Source organism: Plectropomus leopardus, chromosome 2 (assembly GCF_008729295.1).
Source record: "Plectropomus leopardus isolate mb chromosome 2, YSFRI_Pleo_2.0, whole genome shotgun sequence".
NCBI classification, from domain to species: Eukaryota; Metazoa; Chordata; class Actinopteri; order Perciformes; family Serranidae; genus Plectropomus; species Plectropomus leopardus.
In genome coordinates this window covers 24,563,598-24,587,723 of record NC_056464.1, presented here as the reverse complement: position 1 = coordinate 24,587,723, position 24,126 = coordinate 24,563,598, and the positions used below count along the sequence as shown (strand labels likewise).

Sequence of the window (24,126 nt, the reverse complement as noted above, 5' to 3'; positions counted from 1 at the left end):
AAAAAAGCTGAGGAGCATTTCTTGTAACTAGCCTGTCATTCTCTTGGGACTGAATCCACTGACAACAGGTCAGGCTGGGGGCAGGTGTTCTGCTGAGACTCTTAGCAGCCATTTTTCCACAGCGTGGCCAACTGGGACTTGCCAGGGCTAGAGATGTCTAAAACTGCTTACGACCGAGAAGCAGCACAAAGGTTTGGTCTGCTGCTGTGTCGTTAGAAACCACAACAGAAAAAAAAACACCCCTGCTGACAAAACAAAGTATTACAAAAAATGTTGCTTTGTTGGTAATTCAGGGGACAGTAAATGACTCGGTGCTGGCAGGTTTGTCCAGTAATGCAGGGGGAAAGAAACAGCATAGGCTAAAACTAACAAATAAATGCAGAAGGTTTGTGAGAGCACTTTGAATTTTAAAATACAGTCAGAGGATCTTGTGATTTTCTGAGCCCAGCAATCAGGCAAGTGCACTTGATCATGAATAAGTCTCAAATTGTGCATGCAAGGGTAAAGTGGTGACTCAAATCAATAGATATAAGGATACTGCTTTCTATCTCATGTTTCTCTCAAAGTGTCTGCAATTACAACGCTATAGTGAATGCACCTTCGCTGTCTTTATGTGAGGCGAAGGATGGGAAAAAGGTTTATCTTCTGCATCTCCACAAACAGAGATTATAATACAGACCATGTGAATGTAAAAGGCTGTCACAAATGTGTATAGATTGGATTGAGACCTTGGCTCAGGCCCAGCACATTGGAGAGCAGAGTAATAACACTAAGATGTGTGCGAGTGTGCATGTGAAGCAGAGGTAGTGTGGAAAACAAGATGTAAGACGCACGTGCAGCTTTCCAAAGCTTTTAAAAATAGTCAATGCACTCTCAGCTAAAAGGAAAACAATAAGTCAGCAGCTGAAACTTGAGATATAGATAGATAGAAATTAGATGATACATTAAGAGCTTTGCTGTTATGGCCATCTAAGTAAAATATTTGTATTTCTGAGCAGGATCTACTCAGAACATGACAAGATGCTCCGTTTCAATTAAAAGTATCAAAGAAAGATGCACAGTCCGCACCACTGAACACAACGAACAGGGGAAAAGGAAAGAAGCAGAGACCCTGAAAGCAGCAATTCATGAATTATTTTTTCACTCGTGTGACATCTGCACGATGACTCTGGCATAAATGGGAATAAAATGCACAGCAATGAAATTATAGAGCAATATGTTGCGCAGGGCAAGAGCAGCAGAAGGGCAGCCTCGTGGAGAATGCAATAAGGTGAGAGTAACAGGTAGAGAGATAAGGAAGGGAAGAAAATCTGGAGTATTCATGAGAAAATTCAAGGCACATCCCCCCCGACTTTATTACAGGGAAATTGACTGTACAGCGCGTCCCAGTGCCGGTAACCTTGTCACGACATGACTGCCATAAGAAGCACCTCTTTGTGGTGTTCGGAAATTTAATTTCTTCGAATTAATCAGGCCTCATTATTGACGCTTTGATCTGGCAGCCTCCGGAAGTAGCCTCTGCATCTCTTTGTAGTGGCACAGTTAATGTCAGCATGCTGGAAATGAAAGGGTGAACCACTGGCCAGGTGTCTATATGAAAATCGACCCTTGAAAGGTAAGGCCGTGGTATTCACCCACTTTGAAGATGTCGGAGTAGGATCGGCCAGGCTGATTTCCTTGACGGGGAAAAAAGAGAGAGGCGAACAGAATTGGAAAAACAACAGTCACTTTAATGCTGGATTTAACCTGATTAAATGGTTACAGAGTGTAATCCAAATAGTATTTCATTACAAATTAACAAAACAGACCCACATTTATGAGAACAGGGAGATTTAGAGGAACATGACTCAACATTATGATTCAGGAGGAGCCTGTGTTGGAATATAGAAATTTAGGGAAGTGGTCCAAGGTTATCTGGCTGCTATTTCTATACCATCCACCTCCTGGGCAGGCAGAGCAAAACAACATTAGCCCTGACTGGGACGGACAAGCGGCAAGACAACAAACTAAGATTTTAATCCTCGTTATTCTCTCTAAAGACTGACCCCCGAGAACAAAATGTGCTGTTGGCTTCCCTCTCTGACCCCTCAGCTGCTTCCATTTGTGGAGTGAGCGGCGGCCTGCAGCGTCCTCCGGGCCATCTCCAGGGCTCCTTCCTTGCTCTTGTTCCCGCCAATAAAGCCTGAGGCGTGGACGAAGACGCAGCCCTCGATCCCGCTGAGCTCCGACAGTGCTTCATCGCGAACGCCGCGCCACTCCTCTAGCAGGGACAGCCTGCGACAGGAGGACAGAGGGGCAGGATGGCTTACAGATGGACACTGTGTGGTCCGATAGTCACTTCCTGTTGATACTTTGGCAAAACACACTGTACTGTACATTTCTGCACAACCAGGAAAACATCAACTCCAAAACACAGTTCTGGACTGTTGAATAATGTCAACCAAATATTGGTAAAAGAACAGAATAAAGTAAGTAAGTAAGTAATAATGCAACATTTAAACATTTGACTCCAGCCAATGAGTCACTTCTTAAGCAAACAGACATTTAATGAAGATTTGCTTCTCTTCTTTTTATGTGTGATAGTAAAATGAATATCTTTGTATCAGAGAATACATTACAGAAAGCTACAGAAAATGAATTTGCCGTCATGCTAAATTACAGTGATTATCAATGAAAGATGTCTGTTAAAATCAATGCCATTAAACCCAATAAGATTCCATGATTTTTCCAAAACTTTCAAGGATTTTACTAATACCTTAACATTTTCAGTCCTGAAAAAATGAGATTTAGAAATTGCACTATTTTATGACATTTTATTAATCGCTTGAAAAACAACTGCAAAATAATCAATGATGAAATTTCACTTGTATTATTTATTTCAGTGTTGTTTTGCACAAACAATTTTGTTCTGGTCATTTCAGATTTCATGATGAGGAAGACCCAAAGTGAACCGCTGCCATTTAAGGTAAACTGCATGACCTGTCACACACACACACAGCACCGCTACAATCAGCTCTAGAAGACAGACCAATACAAATCAACTCGATTCTTCTCCAGTAATGTGGAAAATCACAGATCGGCACTGTGGTCGGAAAGCCATACAATAGCAGTGGAGTCAACAGGCAATCTAACAAAGTGGGGAAAAGATTGGCTCTGCGAGGGTTCACAAGCTGACCTCGACAAAGTGTCTCTGCGTGTAACGTACGGTGGCTGAAAATTCATAAAAATGTAGAGCAGCTCATTTACCCCCCACTGCATGTGGCACACACTTCTATCTTCAGCCTGGCACGTCATTTAAAACGCATTACCACTTCTCTTTTGTGTGTATGTGCTTTTGTGTCATTCTTGCCTTGATGGGGTTATTATGTCCTATTACCTCACCACTGTTCTTCTTAAAAAGTGTTGACATATTCAGCCGTGATTCTGGTTTTATTCTGATTCATCACTTCACCTCTTGCCCTTTCACTGCTTCTAAAATAAATGCCTGAACAAACTGGCTAAACCTGTTAAAAGTATCAGTTTTTTTAAGTCATGCCAACCTCAGGCGCCTCTTCTTCTCTGTCACATGCTCAATGAATCATGGAGTGTGTACAGTCTAACCTGTCAGAAATAAAGTGACATACGGTTGTCAAGCACGGCTGCATTTTGAGAAATGTTTCCTCTAGTTCTCGATTTTTAAGGGTTCATTTTACAGACTTTCCACTTCCTTTTAAATATTACTGCCATTGTGAATAACATCCTCTAAAATTGTAACACTTAGAGAGTGAGGAGCTTCACAAGTCTACTCCCAATGTTATTATCTCATGTCTACACAATCATGTGCCTATTAAGACCCTCATAGGGCGACCTGGGGAGAAAAGCATAGCAAACCCCTAATCCCTGTAAAATGAAACAACCAATCGATAGCTCCACAGTACGGCTGGAAAACAAGCTCATGAGGAAAGGTCAACAGGGATGATAATTAGAGGAGGAGGAGGAGGAGGAGGGGAGACAAGACTTGTTGTTATGACAGGCCAGGAAGCTCTGATTCTAAAGATGAGCGAAGACAGGTCTAAAAAAAAAACTCCACACAATTAGTAATTTAACCTCTCAAGACCCTTCCTATACCATAACACAACAGATACTGGGAATTAGTTATTTAATTAACAAAAAAATTATTCATGATTTGACACACTGGAGATAACGGGTCATTGAAATATAAAATATTAACTGCATGTCTTTATAGAGCTTAGACTTTCTGTTTAGTCTTCCTCCAACAACAAAAGACACTTGCATTTATGGAGAGGTGCTGAATCCTCCTTCAGCCTGCTGACTCACAGTTCACGGACATCATCTTTGAAATACAGATTTTTCACACTTCACACATTAAACATCCTTTAAAGAGGACCCGTTACTCACTTTCAGGTACGTACTTGTATTTTTGGTTTCTATTAAAACATGGTTGTGCTGGAATACCTGTGTTTACCCTCCGTCTGACATGTATCCCCCCCTTCTGAAAAAGCCCAATCTTTTCTGATTGGTCAGCGTCTAAACTTACAGGTCTTCCGCATCTCTGCACCATCATTTCAGCCGGGAAATGACTGTAACAAAGTATAGCAGCGTTTTCTATCGTTAAAAAATCACTATTAAAAGCTTCTAAACCCAAAAGGACATGTTCCCCTGGGAGTATGGTCCAAAGTCAGGTTGAAATTAACAACATTCAAAACCAAGATTACACGTTTTGCAGCTAACAGTGCGCCTTCAGCCGTGTACACTGACTGTGTATAGCGGAACTTGCTTTAATAAAAATATAACTATAAAATCTTTTTAATACAGCTGTAAATGTTCAGGCAAAAATCCAAAATTGGGGAGAAATAAAAAAATCAGCAACTTAGATGACATTTTTCCTAGATGTTAACATGTAGCTGCATGGAGCATTGGAAACAGAATATTTACAACAGTCTGAAGCCTAAGGTTTTTGCCCACAGGAATTACTATTATATACACGTACCTTATTATTTGAAACTTTGGCCACATTTATTATAAATATCTGTCATGGTAAGATTATGATATGACTTACTATGCTTTTTCTTATATGACAAAAATAAGAAAAAGCATAGTAAGTCTCCTTTGTACATGGGCCAACCTGTGATTAAGCCATGTGACATCACTACAGGGCCAAAGAGGACTGATAAATGCCTAATTTTGCTGGTTTTGAAGAGAAATTATCCCAATTTAAGCTCTTCCTCACTAAATTTTCATTTTTTCCACTTCTTCAAGTCAGAAACATGATGGCATTTTATCCATTTTTAATATATGACATCACACAGATTTCATTGGTGAGTCAATTGACAAAAACTATTTTGATAATCAACAAACATTTTAAATTCATTTTTTACCAGCAACCTTTTTTAACTTTCAGGTTATTTGTGAAGATTTGCTCATTGTCTCCTTCTCATGTCATAGTTTATTAAACATCCATTTGTCAGAAATATAAATGTCAAAATCGGCTTTTAGAAATAGTGGTGGACATTTTTCACCATCTGTCATTTAATGATAATCGACAAATCATTTTATTTATTTCAGGAAACATTTTCTAGCTCCAGCTTCTTATTTGGGAAGATTTGCTTTTTGTGTTTCATTCATGTGATACTTAACTGAATATCTTTAGCTTTAGGACTGCCTGTAGGACATTTAATAGTGAACAGAAAAAGTGATGGTTACATACAGAGTGTGGGATGGGCAGATAAATGTGTGTATATGTATGTTAAAGTGTACATGTATTTGTTTTACCAAAGGAAAAAAAACTGAAAGTAGGGGGAAAGAAATACAATTACTCTGTATTGTTCATCCACATGGGCAGTTACTATTATTGTAAGTACTGTCAGTATATTTTCTGTAAAAAAAAAATAGATAAATAAATAAATTAAGATATTTACATAGTAATAGTAATTGGCAATTTTTACTATTTCTGGACATTTAATAGGCCAAACAAGTGGAAGGGGGGGAAGATAATTAAAAAATCACCAAATAAACATTAGCTACAGCAATAATAGGAGGCACAGCAGATAAGTGTGACAGCAGCCAGTGTGTTTGTCCAGAAATAGAGTTATATGTTCTGGTTAGGCTCAAATTGCTGTCAGCCTACAGTATTATCTTATACAGAACATCTCAGCGGAAGGACTGCTTCCACTCCTATCTTCCTCCTCCCGGCTCACATTTCCTTAGCAATGTGATGCTGATAAAAATAGACCTTTCCCTCCCCTCAGGTGCAGGGTCAGGGACACAGGTGATAGCAACACCCTTTTCGCAGAGTCGGCACATGCCCACTGGGAGGAAAAAGGCCACCCAGAGAAAGAGCCATCTGGAGCTATGTTGTTTTATCCATCTCACAAGCCATTGTTCCCGTGTAGCTCCGCACCAACCGCCGTGTTTGCATTAAATTAAATCTTTGAAGTGCTCTGCCACTCTAAGCAGGTGCCTGTCTTTTTGGTTGAAAGAGCTGCCGCCTGATGAGATTCTGCAGCGGAGTGGAAAAAAGTCTGGCGCAGGGGCAGGGGAGGTTTGAAAGGTGAGACAGGATGGATGACGGGGTAGAAATAGGATTAATGGGGAGAGAGCAAGACAGATGGGAAAATGGAAGAGGGTGATTATGGGACTCGAGACAGAAATACTGTACATAAGAGAGAGAGGCGGAAGAGAATCACTAATGGGAGGGTGAGCGAACCTCGTGGAAAGAGATGGAAATAGAAAGCATGTAATGGAGCAGCCACTGGTCAGATCAAGAGTACAATCAAAAAGCTATTCCACCCTCCTCCTGGGTCTTTGGGCGACCCACTGTGTATCAATAATGAGACGAGTCAAACCCGAGATAAAAGCACAAGAGCACATACTGTCACAGGTTACAACTAAAGAACACGGTGGTCAGGTGGATCTGTGGCTTAGAGACCGACTGCTGTGATACTGAGGTCTTAAGCTTAGCGTGAAGATTATAAGAGATATCACATCTGCAAAGTCAGTTTGATCTATAGAAACCTAAATCACACATTTATCTCAGAGGGCTTTACAATCTGTAAAATATGTACAACAACTATAATTGATTTGGTGAAGGAAAATTCGACAAAACGAAAAAAGGGAGAAACCTCAGGGAGAGCAATGTAGGATGGATTGAAAAACCTTAAATAGATGCCACAAGTAAAAAAAAAGCACAGAAAGAAGCAGCAGTAATAGAGTAACTCTGTGGGGAATCAGAATGAAAACATTAAAGTTACAATCTGTAACATTTTAGATATAAATAGATATACCGCCACACGGTTGTATGTCTCAGTGCATCAGTCAAGTTGCACTTACAGTTTACATCCACGTCTGTCAAAACATGGACGCGTCACACACAACTTCCCCCCGACAGCACAGATCTACACAATCACTACAGTTTCAAGCTGGACACAAAAACATGTTTTATGAGGTCACCATGACCTTTGACCACCAGATTATAATCAGGTCATTCTTGAGTCCAGGTGGACATTTGTGCCAAATTTGAGGAAAGTACCTCCAGGCCATCTTCAGATATTTCATTCACAATAATGAGATGGATGCAAGGCCACAGTGACCTTAACTGTTCAATACCAAATTCAAATCAGCTCATTGTTGAATCCAAGTGAATGTTTGTGTCATTTTTGAAGAAATTTCTCGAGGCGTCCTTGACGTATCCCATTCACAAGAATGTGCCGCATGAAGGGACAATTTTTAATCTCTGTCTTTTTGATCACTGTTCACTCTCCTAATGGTGTATCAGAGCTGTGTTAATTTACAGCTAATGCAAATCAAACTCTTCCTGTCACTGATAAAACACATGGTGACTTTTATTCTGAAGTAGTCAAAGGAATCGAAATGCATTTGTCACAGAGGTTAGTACATAAAGCATAATACTGAGCACAAAATGAGTGTTATAAGTTAGAGTTTCAATGCATAAGTTTGATATAGGTTAGACAAATTTCAGACTTAATTTACTCTCATTTCCTAATTGATTTTCATAAAAAACGTTTGCTCAGGGGAATTTCTACAAACAGAAAACGCCTTGAATCCAGTAAGTGGAAATTATATAGAAAATGTCACTGCTGTAGAAATAATTATTTTCTCGTTGACACTTATTAATAAACCTACATTTTCTACTACATTTTCCCTCTGGGTCATTTTGCATTCTAGGTGAATGAAATTCGGTCCCTAAAATCACCCAGATGTGGGGTTGGGATTAACAGATATTATATAAATCGCAATAATTACCCACCCACAAAAAAGAGTGATTGAAAGCTGAATGATTTGTGCTCCGGGGGAAATAACAAATAAGAGTGACGATGTCAGACAATGCGGTTCTATTTAATTTTATTTTGTGTAAACCCAATTAATTAAAAACAACCCTGAACGACTGCTGAGCACGCTGCATACAAAAAGTTTGCAGGTTCTTTTATAATTAGTTACACGAGTGAAAGAGGTGAGAGGGCACTGTACGCTCAGCGCAAGCAAAGATGGAGGTGAAATAGAGAACATTTCAATTTCCTATGATTCATACAGCTTGGACATAACCACACACACAGAAAACTGAGTCTGCGACTTCATCAGACAGCGGTGAGAAGTATGCAATTCTGTCACTGAGTAAATAAATTTAAAAAAAAAAGATGTTAACGAAAGAAACAAAAAGGTCACAGAGATTTGTGTTTGAGAAGTGAGGGAACCCACTGTGTCGTCCTGCTTTGTTAGAGAAATACCAGCCATTGCTGCCGCCTAATCCACCAGCCTAATCTCCATCCAAAGTGGGCAAACTACACCAACGATCTCTGACAAGTTAACTGTGTAACTTCAGGGACTGTTCGTTATTTATGAAAGGGGAGAAGGTGGTACAAAACAGAAAAGGCATATCAAATATTTTTTTTCAGCACTGAGGAGGGACCTTTTGGCTTAGGGGAGCGGAGTAGAATTTTAAATGGTTATATTTTATATTAAACACCCCTGAATCACAAAATCTGCCAGCAGACTTGAAATCATATTTTCTTTGCAGAAAATACCAAAATTACACAATTTATTACAGCCAGAAACTATTAAATCTGATTTTATGGCATCAGATTTTCACATTTCTGACAGTCCTCTAATACATCATGAGCAGTGAACTTTTGTCAGGAAAACAAATCTATACTAAAAATAGGGATATTTCATGAAGTCATACTTCATTAGGTAGCTACAGCTGATCTAATGTGCTGTCAGTGGTTTCTGTTATTTTAACCAGCTACCATTGGATGAAAATGATGTTCATCTCTACTCACTACTAATATTCTTCCACATCAGTGCACATGGTGAAGACTCACTGCTACCTTTTTGAAAAGCAGAGATAAATATCAAACAGCATAAGTCAAGAAAGCAACATAACAGTTGGACAGATTTTCTGTACCAAATGCAGTGTTGAGTCAGTGAAAGATAAAACTGAAAATGTCTTTTGTGGATTACAATGCGATAAAGCAAGTATCTCCACAGAAGATACAGAATAAGCCCGTGGCACATTTCCTCGGTCATACATTCATAATGTGTGCTGTATGCTGAGAAGCAGTCAAACAACACACCAACGATGGTACTCCAGAGGGTATGCTGATGACGTTATTAGAGCAGAGTTGTGGGTTGGAGTGTAAGAGGCTTCTCACATAAACAATTCCCCTCAAGAGGTACAAGCACAGACTTCAGAGGTGTTAGCCATCTGACAAATTCACACAGAGGGTCTTTGTCCTGTCATCACTGTCATTATGTACAGAGAGGCAAGACAAGAATGCTAATGTGACTTAATGAGCATGGATGGAGGCATCTTTTGCTTAAGTGTCAGGCTTGAGGGTTTGAGGGACCTCATTATTGCTAAAAGATTCAGAGATGCGCCACAACAACAGCAGCAGGGACTGGTGCACAAGGCGAGGAAAGATTTATTTATATGTATAAGGGTATAAGGGTTTATATGCTTTATGAGTTTAAAAGTCCATGAGAAGAAAAAAATTAATGAGCAATTCATGAAAGGAAGGAAAACATACAAGAAAATAAAAGTATCAGAAATAAATAAAATGTTAATTAAAGTAACAGCAAACACATTACTTTAACAGCAATTAGAGTTGAAGCAGAACTCCAATATTCAGGATGTTTGTTTTGGATTTCTGATGAATAAAAACTAAATGTTGCTCTACTTGTTTTATGAGCAGACCAGTCCCAGAAGAACTGAGATTTCTGGAGAACCAGAAAACATAGCTATTTTTTCCATGATCAATTTAGTGCTTCATAAACAAGTAAAAGTGTTTTTTATTCAATACTTTGACACAGATAGATGGTGCAGTGATCTGAGAACTGGATTTATGTCCTCCACTGACTGAAAAACTCAACTGGCAGCAAAGCGGTTCCAAAGCGGTCATCCAGAGTACGAAAAAATAAACATGGGGACCAGTTTTTTTTAATCATAATAGCGGCGTCACTGTAAGTTTTCATAGTATGCATAGTATACTGCGAAGTTTTGCCAGCTTCCAATTTCTTAAATCTGTGACTTAAAATCGAGTGACTTAAAAACTCGCCATTGACAGTAGCTTGACAGTTTGAAAATGGCAGGTTTATGCAGGATGTCCCATGTCACACAAGTGACATTTCTCTCTGACCAATCAGAAATCTGCAGTGTTTTAAAGCCACCTTTTTAGTATCAGCTCAGCTCAGTTGGAACCTCAATTGAGGTGGTGCCAAAAAAAGTCCCAGATAGCACGTGCAACTTTTGTTAATGGAAAACCAAAAAAGAGCAAGTCAAGTTGAGTCGTGCCGTACCATGCAAATGAAATGCGGTATTAGTGTTGGTTCAGTAAGGAATCATGGGTAAATTTGTGACAAACTGGCTGTTAAAATGGTGGCCTGACTCTTAACTACACCAACATTGCTGATTTGATTGTAAGTAGTCAAAGAGAGGGATTCAACGTGACCTTTCTTCTTTGTCAACAAAAAAATCTTTGTTTAACTTGAGAACTCTGGCACATCCAATTTCTGACTTTTTTTCAAGCTCTTATTGAAAGATTAGATGGGATTAAAAAGACTCAAAGGTGAGTAACTTTTAAGTGGCCCAAATCACGCACATTATGAGAGGATCATGAGTGGTAAATGGTGAATATTTAATTGAAGAGACTCCGCTGCTCAATAAAGCATGAATCTCTCATTCATTAAAATTCAGCCTCAGAAAAATCTGCAGCATTGGTAAGTAAGAGGTTGTAAATAAAAGTGTCAAATTGCCCAAAAAGCTGGCGTTGTATATCTGACTGCTTGCTGTATTTGGAGAGAAGGCTGTAATACACATTAGAAAAAGACAAACACCTGAGTGAGAGGGGCGGGTATGGAAAAAGGGCTCAGGTGTCTCTGTTGAGGTGTTGAGTGTTTACATCCTTTCAACTCCTCAGAGAGAAATGTGAGAACAAAACCCCTGCTTAAACTAAAGGATCATCCTCATCCTACAAACAAGCGTTTCTATCCAAGCAGGAGTTGATCTCTCACAGGACGACATGTCAATCCTCCGTGAGCAGTTGTCAAATGGCCCGATAAGCATGAAAGCTAAATCATACATCACGATTCGTCTCCATCACCAGAGCTCAACTCATTCCAACACGTCTGGGAGACTGTGAAGCTGCGCTTGTGGAGCTGTGCCTGTCACTGTCTTTTCCACGAACGTACAACAAAAATCCCGTCTGGAGAACTTCTTGTGTGTGAGTCAGTCTCACAGCAGTCCTGCGAGTTCTGCATGTTTAATTTATGCCAAGGTAACTCATGCGAGCTGCTCCCTTCGTACATGATATCATATCAGATCAGTTGTACCTCACGAAGCAGAAATGCCATTTAAATAACCTTTAATTAAATCTATCTAAAAATAACCTTCAGGTGAAGTCGCACTTGTATTTATGTATTTAGAAAAAGAATTAAAATACCTGTTCTGGAAGGTGTTGAGTCCAGCGGGGACGCACTGGACCCTCCACTGTCCATTCTGGTCGGCGTAAAGGACAAACTTGATTGGCGTCTCCACCTTGAGCTCCTTCTCCAGGGTAAACAGATGCTCCTTCCAGGGACACCCGCCCTGGGAGAACAACACCACCTCCCCACTGGGATCTACCTGGAAATGAGACGAGAAACGTAAAATTGTGTTTTACTAATGTGCAAGATAAAAGACAGCAGAGCCACAGCAGCAGTCTTCTGTGTAATGTAGGATTTCTTAGAAAAAAAATGACAAATATTATATTTAATGCTTTACAGATCAATTGAAATTTGACATAAACAATATAAATGGGTCCATTTGTACTTCCTGTTAGAGTGTGTATACATGCTGCACCTGGGCAAGTGTGTGCGTTTGAACTCTGCCTGTGTACACTGAGCAGACTTTACGCACTTGTCCAGATGCACGACTCGTCCGTGTGTGAGACCATTTATGAAAAATCTGTTAAATTATGTATGTTTATGTTTTAAATAGTAAGGTTTAAATGTATAATGTATAAATGAGACTTGAATTACTCTGCAACAGAGTTTGTAAACTGTTTATTTTGCAGTTAATAAACGCAGACCTCACAAATTCAATTTAACACAAGGTGAACACCTGATGTACACATGATGATTTTGTGGGTGAAGTACTGAACTACTTTACTGCTCGCAGTCTTTAAAAATAAGGTTACATGAATGATGGACAATCAATTATGACAGCTTCAGAAATATCTTTATTCGGGACCTATACGTGCCAATTTACAATGTTTAAAAGGACAAAAATAAATTTGACAGTCTTGTACCTGATGCCTCCCATTTACAGCTTCCTCCACCACCGCACGAGCCGGCAACCAGGAGGACTGGTAGTACTCCAGACGGTCCAGAAACTCCTCCCCAACCATCTTCATAGCCTTTCTGAAACCCTCCTGATAAAAAAGTTCACACATACAGTACATGCATCAAATTAAGTGGAAGAATGAGATATTAATACTGTATCTTTGAAGCAAGAAGGCGAGTGCAAAATACTGTATTGTAAATCTAAATTTGGACAAACAGCTTTTTCTATAGAGGGCTCTATGAACTCTGGAACACATTACCAACTGAAACCGAATTGATTCAAGACTTAAAATCTTTCACAACAAAGGTCAAGTGCCGGTTTAAAGCAAACCAGAGCTGTACGCACTCTTAGCAAATTGCACTGAAACGTTTTTTCAGTGCAGCTTCAGTGTATTATTTGAAATGTATTGGTGTATTTTGGCATGTGTATTTCAGCATATGTATTGTGGTATGTGTATTGCAACTTGTGTGATGTGGTATATGTTTTGATGTACATATATATTGTGGTATATGTCCTGTAGTATGTGTATTGCAGTATGAGTATTTTCATTGTGCCTTCCATGTTTGTATTGTAGTGTGGTTTTATAATGTTCGAAACTCAATATTTTAATAACACTGTAGATCTATAAGATTTGAATTGATAAACTCTATGTACATCGGTCTCATACTCTCAACTGGAAATTTGTTAAATTGCATCCTTCCTATCAAAAAACTCAAATACAAGTTCAGTCTTTCTGACTACAGACTTGACCTAATAAGTGAATTTAATGAATAAAAACTGCTAATTTTAGTTCATCCACCTCTGTATTTCAGTACAGTTTCATGTCAAATACTTAAAGTGAGACTGTGTGCCAGATAAACCAAACATCTCCTTGCAGCCCTGCCACATCTGCCTCCTGTCATGTCCTGCAGAAAACTCAGTCTGACCTCATTCTCTCATAGTCTCGTGAGCAGAAACTCAAGAGAGCATGAGAAAGAAAGACAGACACAAACATATGCTATCACAAACACATGCACACACAGACACGCACAGTTTGTCAGGCAGACGTCTGATCTGCATGCATCTCATTGTGGAGGTGTCCCTGAATTTTAACAGTCGTGGATGGAAAGGATGAAAATCCATTAAGTTGTTCAATTATCACATACAGCCACTGTGGAGAGTTCACCGGGCCAGTCTACCTTTAAAACAGTTTTCTATAAAAAGCCTTTCTCCTTTTTTTCTGATGCCTCTGAGCTATCTTGCCTTGCGGTGTGAGTTCGTGGGGGACTGGGAGGAAAAGTGCCAAGCCAAGAATCACAATCATGTGAATTGAAATGCAATAGGCCAGCTACTCCACAGAGACAGCCCCAATGATGGAAAAAAATGGTTACCATGTATAGAAAGCTAGACTGCAGGTATCATCATGCAGGAAACAGGTGCTGGCTCCCAGCAGGCATTCCCCTCCCGCACTAATGACAGAACAGTCACACTCGGCTTTTCTGCCATTTCTGGGTCTCTGTTGTTTCTGCACAGCTCTGAAAACTGACTGAGCTGCCTTGCACTTGTTCACTGTTGCCTGCTCTTATCTATCTTGCATTTTTGTTTCACTGCAGGTTGTCCTTTGTGTGTGATTATAATTAATGATGTGACAAAAAAGCCCTTTTTTTACTATCAATATGAAGATGTCAAACAAAGACTTCAGGTAAAGGTCTCATCCATGTGACAATAGACAAGGTACTGAGTCATCAACAACAAAGTTTCCTTGAGCTGATGTTTTCTGTTGATGACTGGTGTAATTTTGGTTTTAAAGACTTCTTTGTTGTTCAACTTAACAGCTCACCTCAAACTCAAGAATATATAATTTTTTTCATTATACCTGTAGTGCTGTTTATCCATCTAGATTGTTTCTGTGTGAGTTTTCGAGTGTTGGAGATATTGGAAGCAGAGATGTCTGCCTTCTCTCCAATATATACGGAACTAGATGGCACTCGCCAAAAAAAAGACATTTGATAAACTCAACGGTAACGTCTCTTTCCAGAAATCATGACCTGGTTACTCAAGATAGTCCACAGACCTTGTTGTGAGTTAGATTCCATTAACGTTTTGATCTTGCATGAGCATTTCATCCATGAATAGGTGCATGCTTCCTTCTGTGCAGGTTGGTGGGTGTAATTCGGTAGACAGAAAATAGTTCCTACATAAAACTGCTCACAACAAGGTCCGTGGATTATCTTAAGTAACTAGGCCATGATTTCTGGAAAGAGACATTTCTGTTGAGTTTTTCAAACATATTTTTTGGAGATTTGGCCACAAGCCATCCAGTGCCATTATATTAGAGAGAATGTAAATGCCAATATCGCCAAAACTCAGCAACTCACACCCAAAAAGTAAAAATATGTATTTTTGATATGAGGGTGAACTTGTCCCTTTAACTTTCTGTTTTTTGTTGTTGTCTGTCTGGGATCATGTTGGATATAATGGGGCTTCAACAAACAATAAGGGGATCAAGTGACTGGTCAATTTACAAAAAATAATGAGCAACTACTATGATAAATTAATTAATAATTAGTAATTCTTTGAGCAATAATGCCAAATGTCAATCTTTCCCAAACCAATGATTTGTTGCTCTTCTTTTACATTTTTTTTTAATTAACTAAACAAATAATTGTGAAACTAATCACCATAATAATTGATAATAAACACAGTTGTTGTGGCGCCTTAGAAATTTGTGTTCCTTAATTTAACATGTTATCACCTTGGATTCAATGTGTCTTGTAGCTAAAAATCCCCTCTTTGGATGCTAAATGTCAACTCTGATCTGAGTAGAGCAAAAGAGAAAAAAGGCATTACGCCTGTTTAAGTCCTTTGAATAATCTGGCAACCATTAAAGAATTTGTTTAGCATTACAGAGTTATGTCGTTTTTTTCCCCCTTAAACAGATATAATAATTTACCCAGCGAAATACTGTCCTCAAGTCGTACTGTAGGATGGAGGCGATTATAAAACACATTTATTGTATCCACAGAGCAGAGCCTTTGATGGTCATAAAACCTGCTGCTGTTCAGTATCCCACTGTTATTGAGGAAATCTTGATGTATACCATAGCGAGGGAAACCTGATTTATTCTTGTGAACACAGTTTTCACACATTCTCACACCTCCCTCTAATGAAATGTCTTGCAATGATGCAGAGACATTCACTTGGTATATTCATCAACATTAACTCCCTCGACTAAATCTATCCACTTACCCTGTAATCCTAAAATCCAAAGGAAATAGGCAATATCCGCAAACTGAGGGGCATTTTTGATGTTTCATTCCTTGTAAAGTCATGTGGCTTTAAAATTAAAACTACAGGCACTCTCATATCTTCTTATATAATCTGACATCACAGACACATTAAATGTAACCCGTGACCTTAAGTTTAAAAGACATATGATAAAAATGCTGCATCAGAACAGTCTGTGTGCTAAGTACAAGTACACATTCACACTCGTGCAATTCCTCACCTCAGTGTCCTGACTCTTGCTGTTCCAGCGTGGGTTCAGGTGGCCGACACGTGCGCTCAGCGTGGTGGAGACAGAGTAGCGGGCCTCCCCATCACACTGTGAAATGCCGTTGTCTACAGCATCCACTTCCTCCACGAAGTTCTCATACATCTGCAAGGAATTGAAAGAGACACGTGGAACGAGAGGTTAGGAAACTGTAATGACATGGGGAATGGCTGTTTTATGTTTATGCTAATTTTAAAAAGGAAGAATTGACTGTCCCTTTTTCAAGCCAGAGAAGTTAAGGAAGACGGGACTTTCAGGAGAGAGCAATGTACTGGGATTACATTATTCTGATTGAAATCCATTTGGTCACAGTGTGTGGGCAGTTACTGAGGGCTAAAGTGCACAGCTCGGTCGTTAAACCAAAAGGAAGAGACAAATTGCTTCTATTTTACAGTTCAATGGCAAACCTCCAGAAAGATGTAGAAGAGGAGCAGAGAAGTAGAGACATATTTAGGGCTGAAAAGCCGACTCCTCAGTACATCGGAAGGCCAATCACCAAACAGCTGACACTTTGCAAGTGGCTTACAAGTGGAACTAAGTTTTGGGGCACAGATAGAGATTCAGTTTATCTAAACTGGCTGAGGACAAGACATGCAACATCATAAAATAAATAAAGCCCCAGCTGTGAGTAAAAGGATTACATGGGGCTTAAACAAACTGTCACTTCAAAAGGCAAATGATAATATGAGTTAATGGTGCTAATATTTATGGTGACCTATGATTCGGCTGGATTAATGTGCCTGGCCATCATAATGTTTTGTGTGCTGTGGCCTGGCAGAGGAACTTCGCCACATCCTGTCTGCATCTTTTTTTAATACACTCTACTGCAAACTGTGTGACAAAGGCTAAATGTCACAAACTAAACTTTCATGATAAATAATCTCCGTGTTCTGCACACAGGGACCAGCAGTGAATGTAAATGAGTGCATTTATTCTACTCAAGTACAGTATTTAAGTATGATGTTCAAGTACTTGTAGTTTTATAGAGTATTTCCATTTTCGACTACTTTATACTTCTACTCCATTACATCTCAAGAAGAAATATTGTACTTTTTTTTTTGAATGAGTGTATTTCTACTCTATGACTTACTACTTTTACTTGGAGCTACAGTTAATAACTTTCAGAAAAACATCTTTGGTCATATTTACTGAACTGTCACCACATGCACTCAGTATTATATGAGACAGAGAGTCTGTGAAAAAAAATAATGTCCCTCCACCTCCTCCTCCTCTTGCCTCTAATACCATTTGTTAAAATCTACTGTAGTTTACGATAAACAGCCACTCAGAGCTGAGGAGTCTCTAACACAGACTTGGCAGCTGCATTAAAAAATATAAAATTTGAAATATTTTTAAAAGATTTTTTTTTCACAGATCATCTTTCTCTTGAACTTCAGCAAAAATGAAAAAAGGTGACTTTTATTATCACCGACTGCAGCTTAAAAGGTCCAGTGTGTAGGATTAAGTGGAATCTAGCCAAAAGGTCGAGGACTGAAACTTCTCCCATGTGTGAAGTGTGTAGGAGAGCTATGGCGGCCAATGTGAGAACGCAACTGTAGGTAGATATAAAAGGCCTATTCTAACATAATTAAAACGTAGCAATTTTTATTTGCAGGTGTTTATAAATAATGAAAACATAGTAATGGATATAATATTCAATTTCCACCAATATGTTCCCCCTATATTTGTTTTTGATGCGAAGGCGGCGAGGGGAAGCATCTGTCTCCAGTGTGCTGTGAATAAAACACAATGGTCGCTAATCCACTGCCGGCTATAAATCAGTTATCTTCCTCCTCTCACCTTGTCAAAGAGCACCTCCAGCTGCTTGTCGCCCTCCTTCAGCTGCGTCAGCTGGGCCAGCAGCTGACGACCAAAGTGTAGGTAGACCAGACCGGCTGAGCTGAGCTTGGTCACCCATGGCTTCTCTGGACACAGACTGTGGAAATTCTCCGCAAAGGTCCTGAACAAAGACAAGACATTATGTTAGCCGACTGCAACAGAAATAGAAATTGCCTTTTAACAGGAAGACAATATTCTATTCACAGTGGGTGAAAATGGTCATTGTATTAAAAAACTGCCCAGAGCTTGTACAGTATGTACAATGTCAGCCAATATTGCTCAATATTAAGTGGTTTATCTGACTCAAACTAAATGAGGGCTATAACTAATAAATCTTTTTTTACTATCAAATTATCTAGTGACTTTTTTTTTCAAATGATTGATTTTAAAAGGGAAAACATCCTAAATAAAGAATTCCAATATGTTATTGCCAGGGCCTTGTAAAGTTCAATTATTATTTGTGAAGATGAGCTACTGTCTCTGTCTAAGCCAACAACCACAGAAGTCTGAAACATGTGAGTCTGTTGTTGCTTCATAGACAATGAATGGGAGTCTGCTTTTGTGTTTTTTTTATACCCAAATGAGCTTTATTCTATTTAGGTCTTCTCAGTTCTGAAATGGAAAATGTGCCCATATACTCAGATCATTCCCAGTGTCATCTAGAACATCTTTCACCACTCACTGTCTACGGAGCAGCTCTAGACTTTATGTGACACAAGGTCAAAATTGGAGTTTTAGCACTCTAGTTTTTAGATTTGCAAGTGTTGTTCTTCTTAACTAATATTTTTGGACTGTCCACAGGAATAACATAAATGTATTCTGAAAATGGGTGTAGTACCTTATTAATTATTTAAATGCCATATTTTTGTTGTAAACTGAATATCTTTGGCTTACGGCTTGCTGGTCCGACACAAAAAGAAATTTGAAAACATAAGTTTTCATAAGTAGGGAAACTCTGATTGATATTTTAAACTACTCTTAAACTACGTTTTTCACATTTTATAGACATAACATTTAATCAAGAATGGAAATAATCAAAAATCTATTGCCTCCTTAACAGATTTAGCAGTGAAGAGAATTAGAAGAGTTGCTTTGCTTATGTAATTTTTTAATTAAATCAAATTATGAGCTTAAGTGATCACTTGTTTGCCAGGTGTTATAGCAGTACTGACTACCATGTCGCTAACATTTAAAGGAAATGTAAAAGAGCTTGTAGTAAAAAGTAAGAAACACTACATAGTCTATAGGCAGACAATATCTAACCAGTCAATACTAAAGCCAAAGCTCAGGACATTAATCTTTTGAAATCTGAGAAAATCGAGAGAAGAAGGCAATGAGCAATTTAACAAGAAATGACCCAAAATATAGCAAGAAATTGGTGAAAAGCTACAAAAAGCCTTTAAAATAATGATTATAAAAATTGTTAAACATTTATTCGCTAGCTTTAAAAAATAGAAATTCTAAATCTACTAAATCTTGCAATTTGTAGTTCATTTCTTGCCAAGTCGCTCATTGCCTTTTTTCCATTTTTTTAAAGAGATTAAACCAATCTGCTCAGAGCTCAGAGGTTTATATACTTTTGAAAGACATCTTATTGCAGCACAAGAAAAGTAATGTCAATCCAGGTTTCAAAAGGTTTAACATCAGTGTTCTGCTTATAAACAGACCATTCAACTTATATTATGGGATGTCAATCAGATATCAATAAAAGGCACATGATCTGCACAATGACTGTACAGCTTACTTGATGTAGGAGTCTGTGGTACAGTCCGATTTGGAGTAAAAATCCTTTATTAATTGATTAAAAAATAATGCATTTTTACTTAGAATCAGAGTTTCAGACTGCAAATGTATACCATCGATTTCTAGATTACGTAAGCTGGACAGCCATTGTTTTTAATTCTTATGTGACTACTTGCCCAATGCTTGAAGAGAGCCTTATTTTTGAACTATCACTTATTGACTTGACCAAGTGCAGCTCTCTCTGTTTCTTTCTTCATTGTCAATAAAAGGGGACTTGAATCCATAAATGCTCTTCAGCTTCAGAGAGCGTGTTTGCATTGACCAGAGAGAGAGCGAGAGAAAGCGTGCTCTGGCGTGAGAACACGCGAAGAAAAACCACCGGAGGTCTCTCCTCAGCCACGTGCTGAGATGGGTGGGCTCCAGCACCCAGCCACCGCTGGTCATTTAATTCAGGCTTAATTAGGATGCTTGGGCTGCAGCACAGCGGAAAACAGACCGTCAAATGAATGAGTGACATGCTAGGGAAGCAGGGGGTAATCACAGCCATTAAAGGACTAATTGGCCAAGCTGAGGCATTTCTATGCTGATTATCAGGAGATGGAAGTGAATGAGCGAGAGGAAAATGATAGATTGAAACGGAGAATGGCTGAAGAAAATTTCCAGCACACCAAGGAGAGTTCCTCAAACGACTGGTGTGAAGTCAAAGATGGCAAACTAGCATTTACCACATAGGACGAAATCAAGGTAAAGTGGGGGATAAAACCAAGAGCTGGGATGATTTTGGCAAGAATTGAGTATTACTGACTACGATTCCCGTACTGCACCAGCTGCACCACATCCTTACGCTTATTAGAAAGAATGGCTTTATTGCATCCTGTGTGCACAAAATGATGCTGCATGAATCTGTCCCCTACTTGACGCCTCAGAAGAGATATTCAAGCACCTTATGAAAAGACTGTTGTAACTGGTCAGTAATTTCCCATCATTCTGAGCACAAAAGTCCCATAAGTGATGGGAAAATTTTCTTGCAGAGAGAGAGTTCCTGTGGCAGAGCAGTTTGGGCTTACATAAGCTTTAAAGTCGACTTTTTTTTTTAATCAAAATAATGTGACAAGATGGGCTCTTCAGCTTTAACTCATCGCTCCTGTCATAATGACCTTGGTCTGTGTTTATTTCATTCATTGAGAACATTTTGTCCATCTATGCCTCTCTGACTACTGCTGTTTTCCTTCTGGTTGTAAACAAGCAAAGGTCGAGGAACGCTCCTTTCTAATTCAGTTAGATCTGACTGTGACCCTCAGGACTGTAGAGACGACTACATGACTTTATAGCGACACTTCAGAAACTGTAATGTCTCTGACTCTCTGCTGATTTAACCCCTTCTTTTCGCAGGATTAGTAAGATTTGAGAACAATTTAATATTTGTAAGCCAGTGCTATAAGACTGGGGTTGGCATCGATCCTTCCGTATTAGATTTTTAGGAGAGGAATTATCAATGTATTCATTTTTACTGTGTACACACGTTGCATTAAATATAAGATGTAATTTATTGTTACAAATGATACATCATATACAGTATATGTGTTGATCACCAAGAGAAAACTTTAATGCCACATTCATTTAATGGATTTATGTGTATGGAGGACTATTAGGGCCAGGCATAAGAGGAAAACTGACATGTGGAAGTTCTTTTTTTTTGTTGCATTACCAGAATAACGTCAAAAAGTGGAGAACAGAGCATTCAATATTGTTTGTTCTTGCATTATGGGAAGAAAATCGAAATCTTTCCAGATTAAAGTCGAAGTTTTAAGACAATCCCTGTATTCCTTTTTACTGTGTACAAATTTTAAGTCAGATATAGGATGTAAATTATTGATACAAATGATAAACAGAGTATGTGTTGATCACCAAGAAAAAAATGTAAAGAATAGTGTAAGTAAAAGTACTTGAGCCAGGCATAAGGGGAAGAAATGAGAGGAGAAAGTTCTTTTTTTATTTTGCATTACCAGAATAATGTCAAAAAGTCAAGGACTAAGTGGAACTTTCAGTATTAGTGAAAGGGATATAAAGGGGAAGGATTTCTTTTTTTGCACTGAGAGAATTATGTCTAAATGTCCAGAATAAACTTGACATTTCAGTTGAACTTCAGTGAATAAATTAAACAAACCTCTACAAAATGCCTTGTGTAGATAGATTGGGGAAATTGTTCTTCAGAATCAGTTTTGGAAACAAAGAAATTATTTCTCTTATAGCGCATAAACACAGTTTGGTGATACGTATAAGGACTTTCAAGAGATTGTGCAGAAAACTTCATCTGTGCAGAAGAGGAAACAGCACAAACTTGGAAGAGGTGGCTGCATTCGTGCGAACTGAAATGGCTGGTAATGAGCAGAAGTGAGGGGAGTTGACTTTTCTCCTCATTGACTCTGTCTTGTCAAAATGCAAAAAAATACTACTAAAGATCATTTTCCTCTGATTTTATTTTTTCTATATTCTCTAATAATAATAGTAATATTTGTTGTTAAATCAATATTTGTTGTATTTTGACCATGCCCTGCCCTATGGCTTTGTATTGTTTTTTTGTTATTATTATATGTTTTGTGCTCCATACCATGTCATTATGGTCATGAACCATATAAATAAATGGAAGCAAAGTTCAAAGAAACCTCCTCTACTCATTTTTCCGTTACTGAGACCATGTTATCATGCGTTATGCAGTTTTGGTGAATACAAGGAAATGATGACTCCACAGCCAGTGAAAGAAACTTGAATGATGTCACAACACAAAGGTGTTTAGCTATTACATTTCTCTGCTGGTGGAGCTACTGCAAAATGCTGACCACATTCATCATTGTTGCAAAAATGTGTTTGCTTGCTTTATTTTTTTCCCTGAGTGGGAGCAGTGAGTGCAGTTTCTACTGTGAGCGACCTCACACACAGTCTCTACCAGATCTAATCCGTTGTGCTTTATTAACCTTCAGTCAGTATTTGGAGAACATTTCTCATGCCTCCGACTCTTACAGCCTCTTCCCTGCTTAAGGAACTTATAAGAAATGTCAAAGATAAAAGTTTTCCATAGCTACAGTTTCTCACATTCCTCTTTTTTTGTCTTCAGGTTTGAGTCTGAGGGGAAATCATTGGTAATCACATTAACTAAATAGTCTTTTCCAAAGTTTGGATTAAAGACAAGAAATTATTCCTTATTAACTGTCTTTGAAACTGTTTTTAAAGGAACAGTTCAACATTTTGGGCTTTTCTTGGCATAAAGACTGGAGACGGCTAGCTTGGTTTTGTCTGAAGGACTACTTCTTGTTTTGCGGGGACTTTTTCCTGAATGGTCGCAGTGACTTCCTGTGGCATAGATGGTTTATAAAGATGGATGACCCCTCATGACTTTCTGCCACAGTACAAAAATGAAGCCAAAATATTCCCTGCCATCTTGCACTGTTGTCTTTTGGAGTCAGAGTCTGGGTCTGAGGGTCAAACTTTTTCAGCTTAATGTGGCAATGAGCAGATTTCATAGTAATGACCAGAGGTTTGCCTCCAAAGCTGTGTCCAGTTCTTTTTATACATCCATTATTCCCACCCACACAACCTGCTGACCCAACACTGACTGACACACACAGCTGTCAATCACAACATCAAAATGCCCTTTTAAAACAAGAAATAACTAAATTAAACTAAACTTATCAGAGAAAAACAAATCTTTAACATACAGCAGTGTGATATGAACAACACAACCTGACAGAAACAATTGTTGGGAAAAATGTATTTGGTTTGTGCTTTGATTTTTTTTTACTTTATGATCTATACTGCAGCCTGCCACTGGGAGGTGATCAAGATTTTTTGCTTCACTTTTGAAGAGCTGTAATGTTTATCTTTAGATACAGTCATTGTGCTGGAGTCTTGGTTGGTTGCTCGGCAACTTCACGGTGACAACAAGCCTCTAGTCAGTGAGAATAATGGCGAAATGGTGTTTTTACTCTTTGGTTTTTGACATAATGGTTTGGTTTTGGAGCTCATTGTCATCAGAAATTAAAAGTAAATTATCATTACAGTTAATTCACAATGTTTAGTTATTTCTGGACATACATATGTATAAATATTTCTTCTTTACTTAACACTTTGTATTGCATCCTATGTACTTCCTGGTTTTTGTTGTTTTTCATTTATTTAT

The 24,126-nt window shown here is 38.6% G+C and overlaps 1 protein-coding gene across 1 annotated transcript in view; it reads right to left on the bottom strand.

Moving 5' to 3' along the window:
- Positions 1 to 1,709: 1,709 nt before the first annotated feature.
- myg1 (myg1 exonuclease) overlaps positions 1,710 to 24,126 on the bottom strand; it is a 36,608-nt gene continuing 14,191 nt past the window's right edge. The window contains exons 3-7 of the mRNA XM_042505977.1: positions 18,168 to 18,327; positions 16,323 to 16,472; positions 12,801 to 12,923; positions 11,955 to 12,136; positions 1,710 to 2,274 (exon numbers count right to left, since the gene is read on the bottom strand). Of these exons, the coding sequence (XP_042361911.1) occupies positions 2,088 to 2,274; positions 11,955 to 12,136; positions 12,801 to 12,923; positions 16,323 to 16,472; positions 18,168 to 18,327 (802 nt within the window). The 3' untranslated portion in view covers positions 1,710 to 2,087. The remainder of the gene's footprint in view (positions 2,275 to 11,954; positions 12,137 to 12,800; positions 12,924 to 16,322; positions 16,473 to 18,167; positions 18,328 to 24,126) is intronic.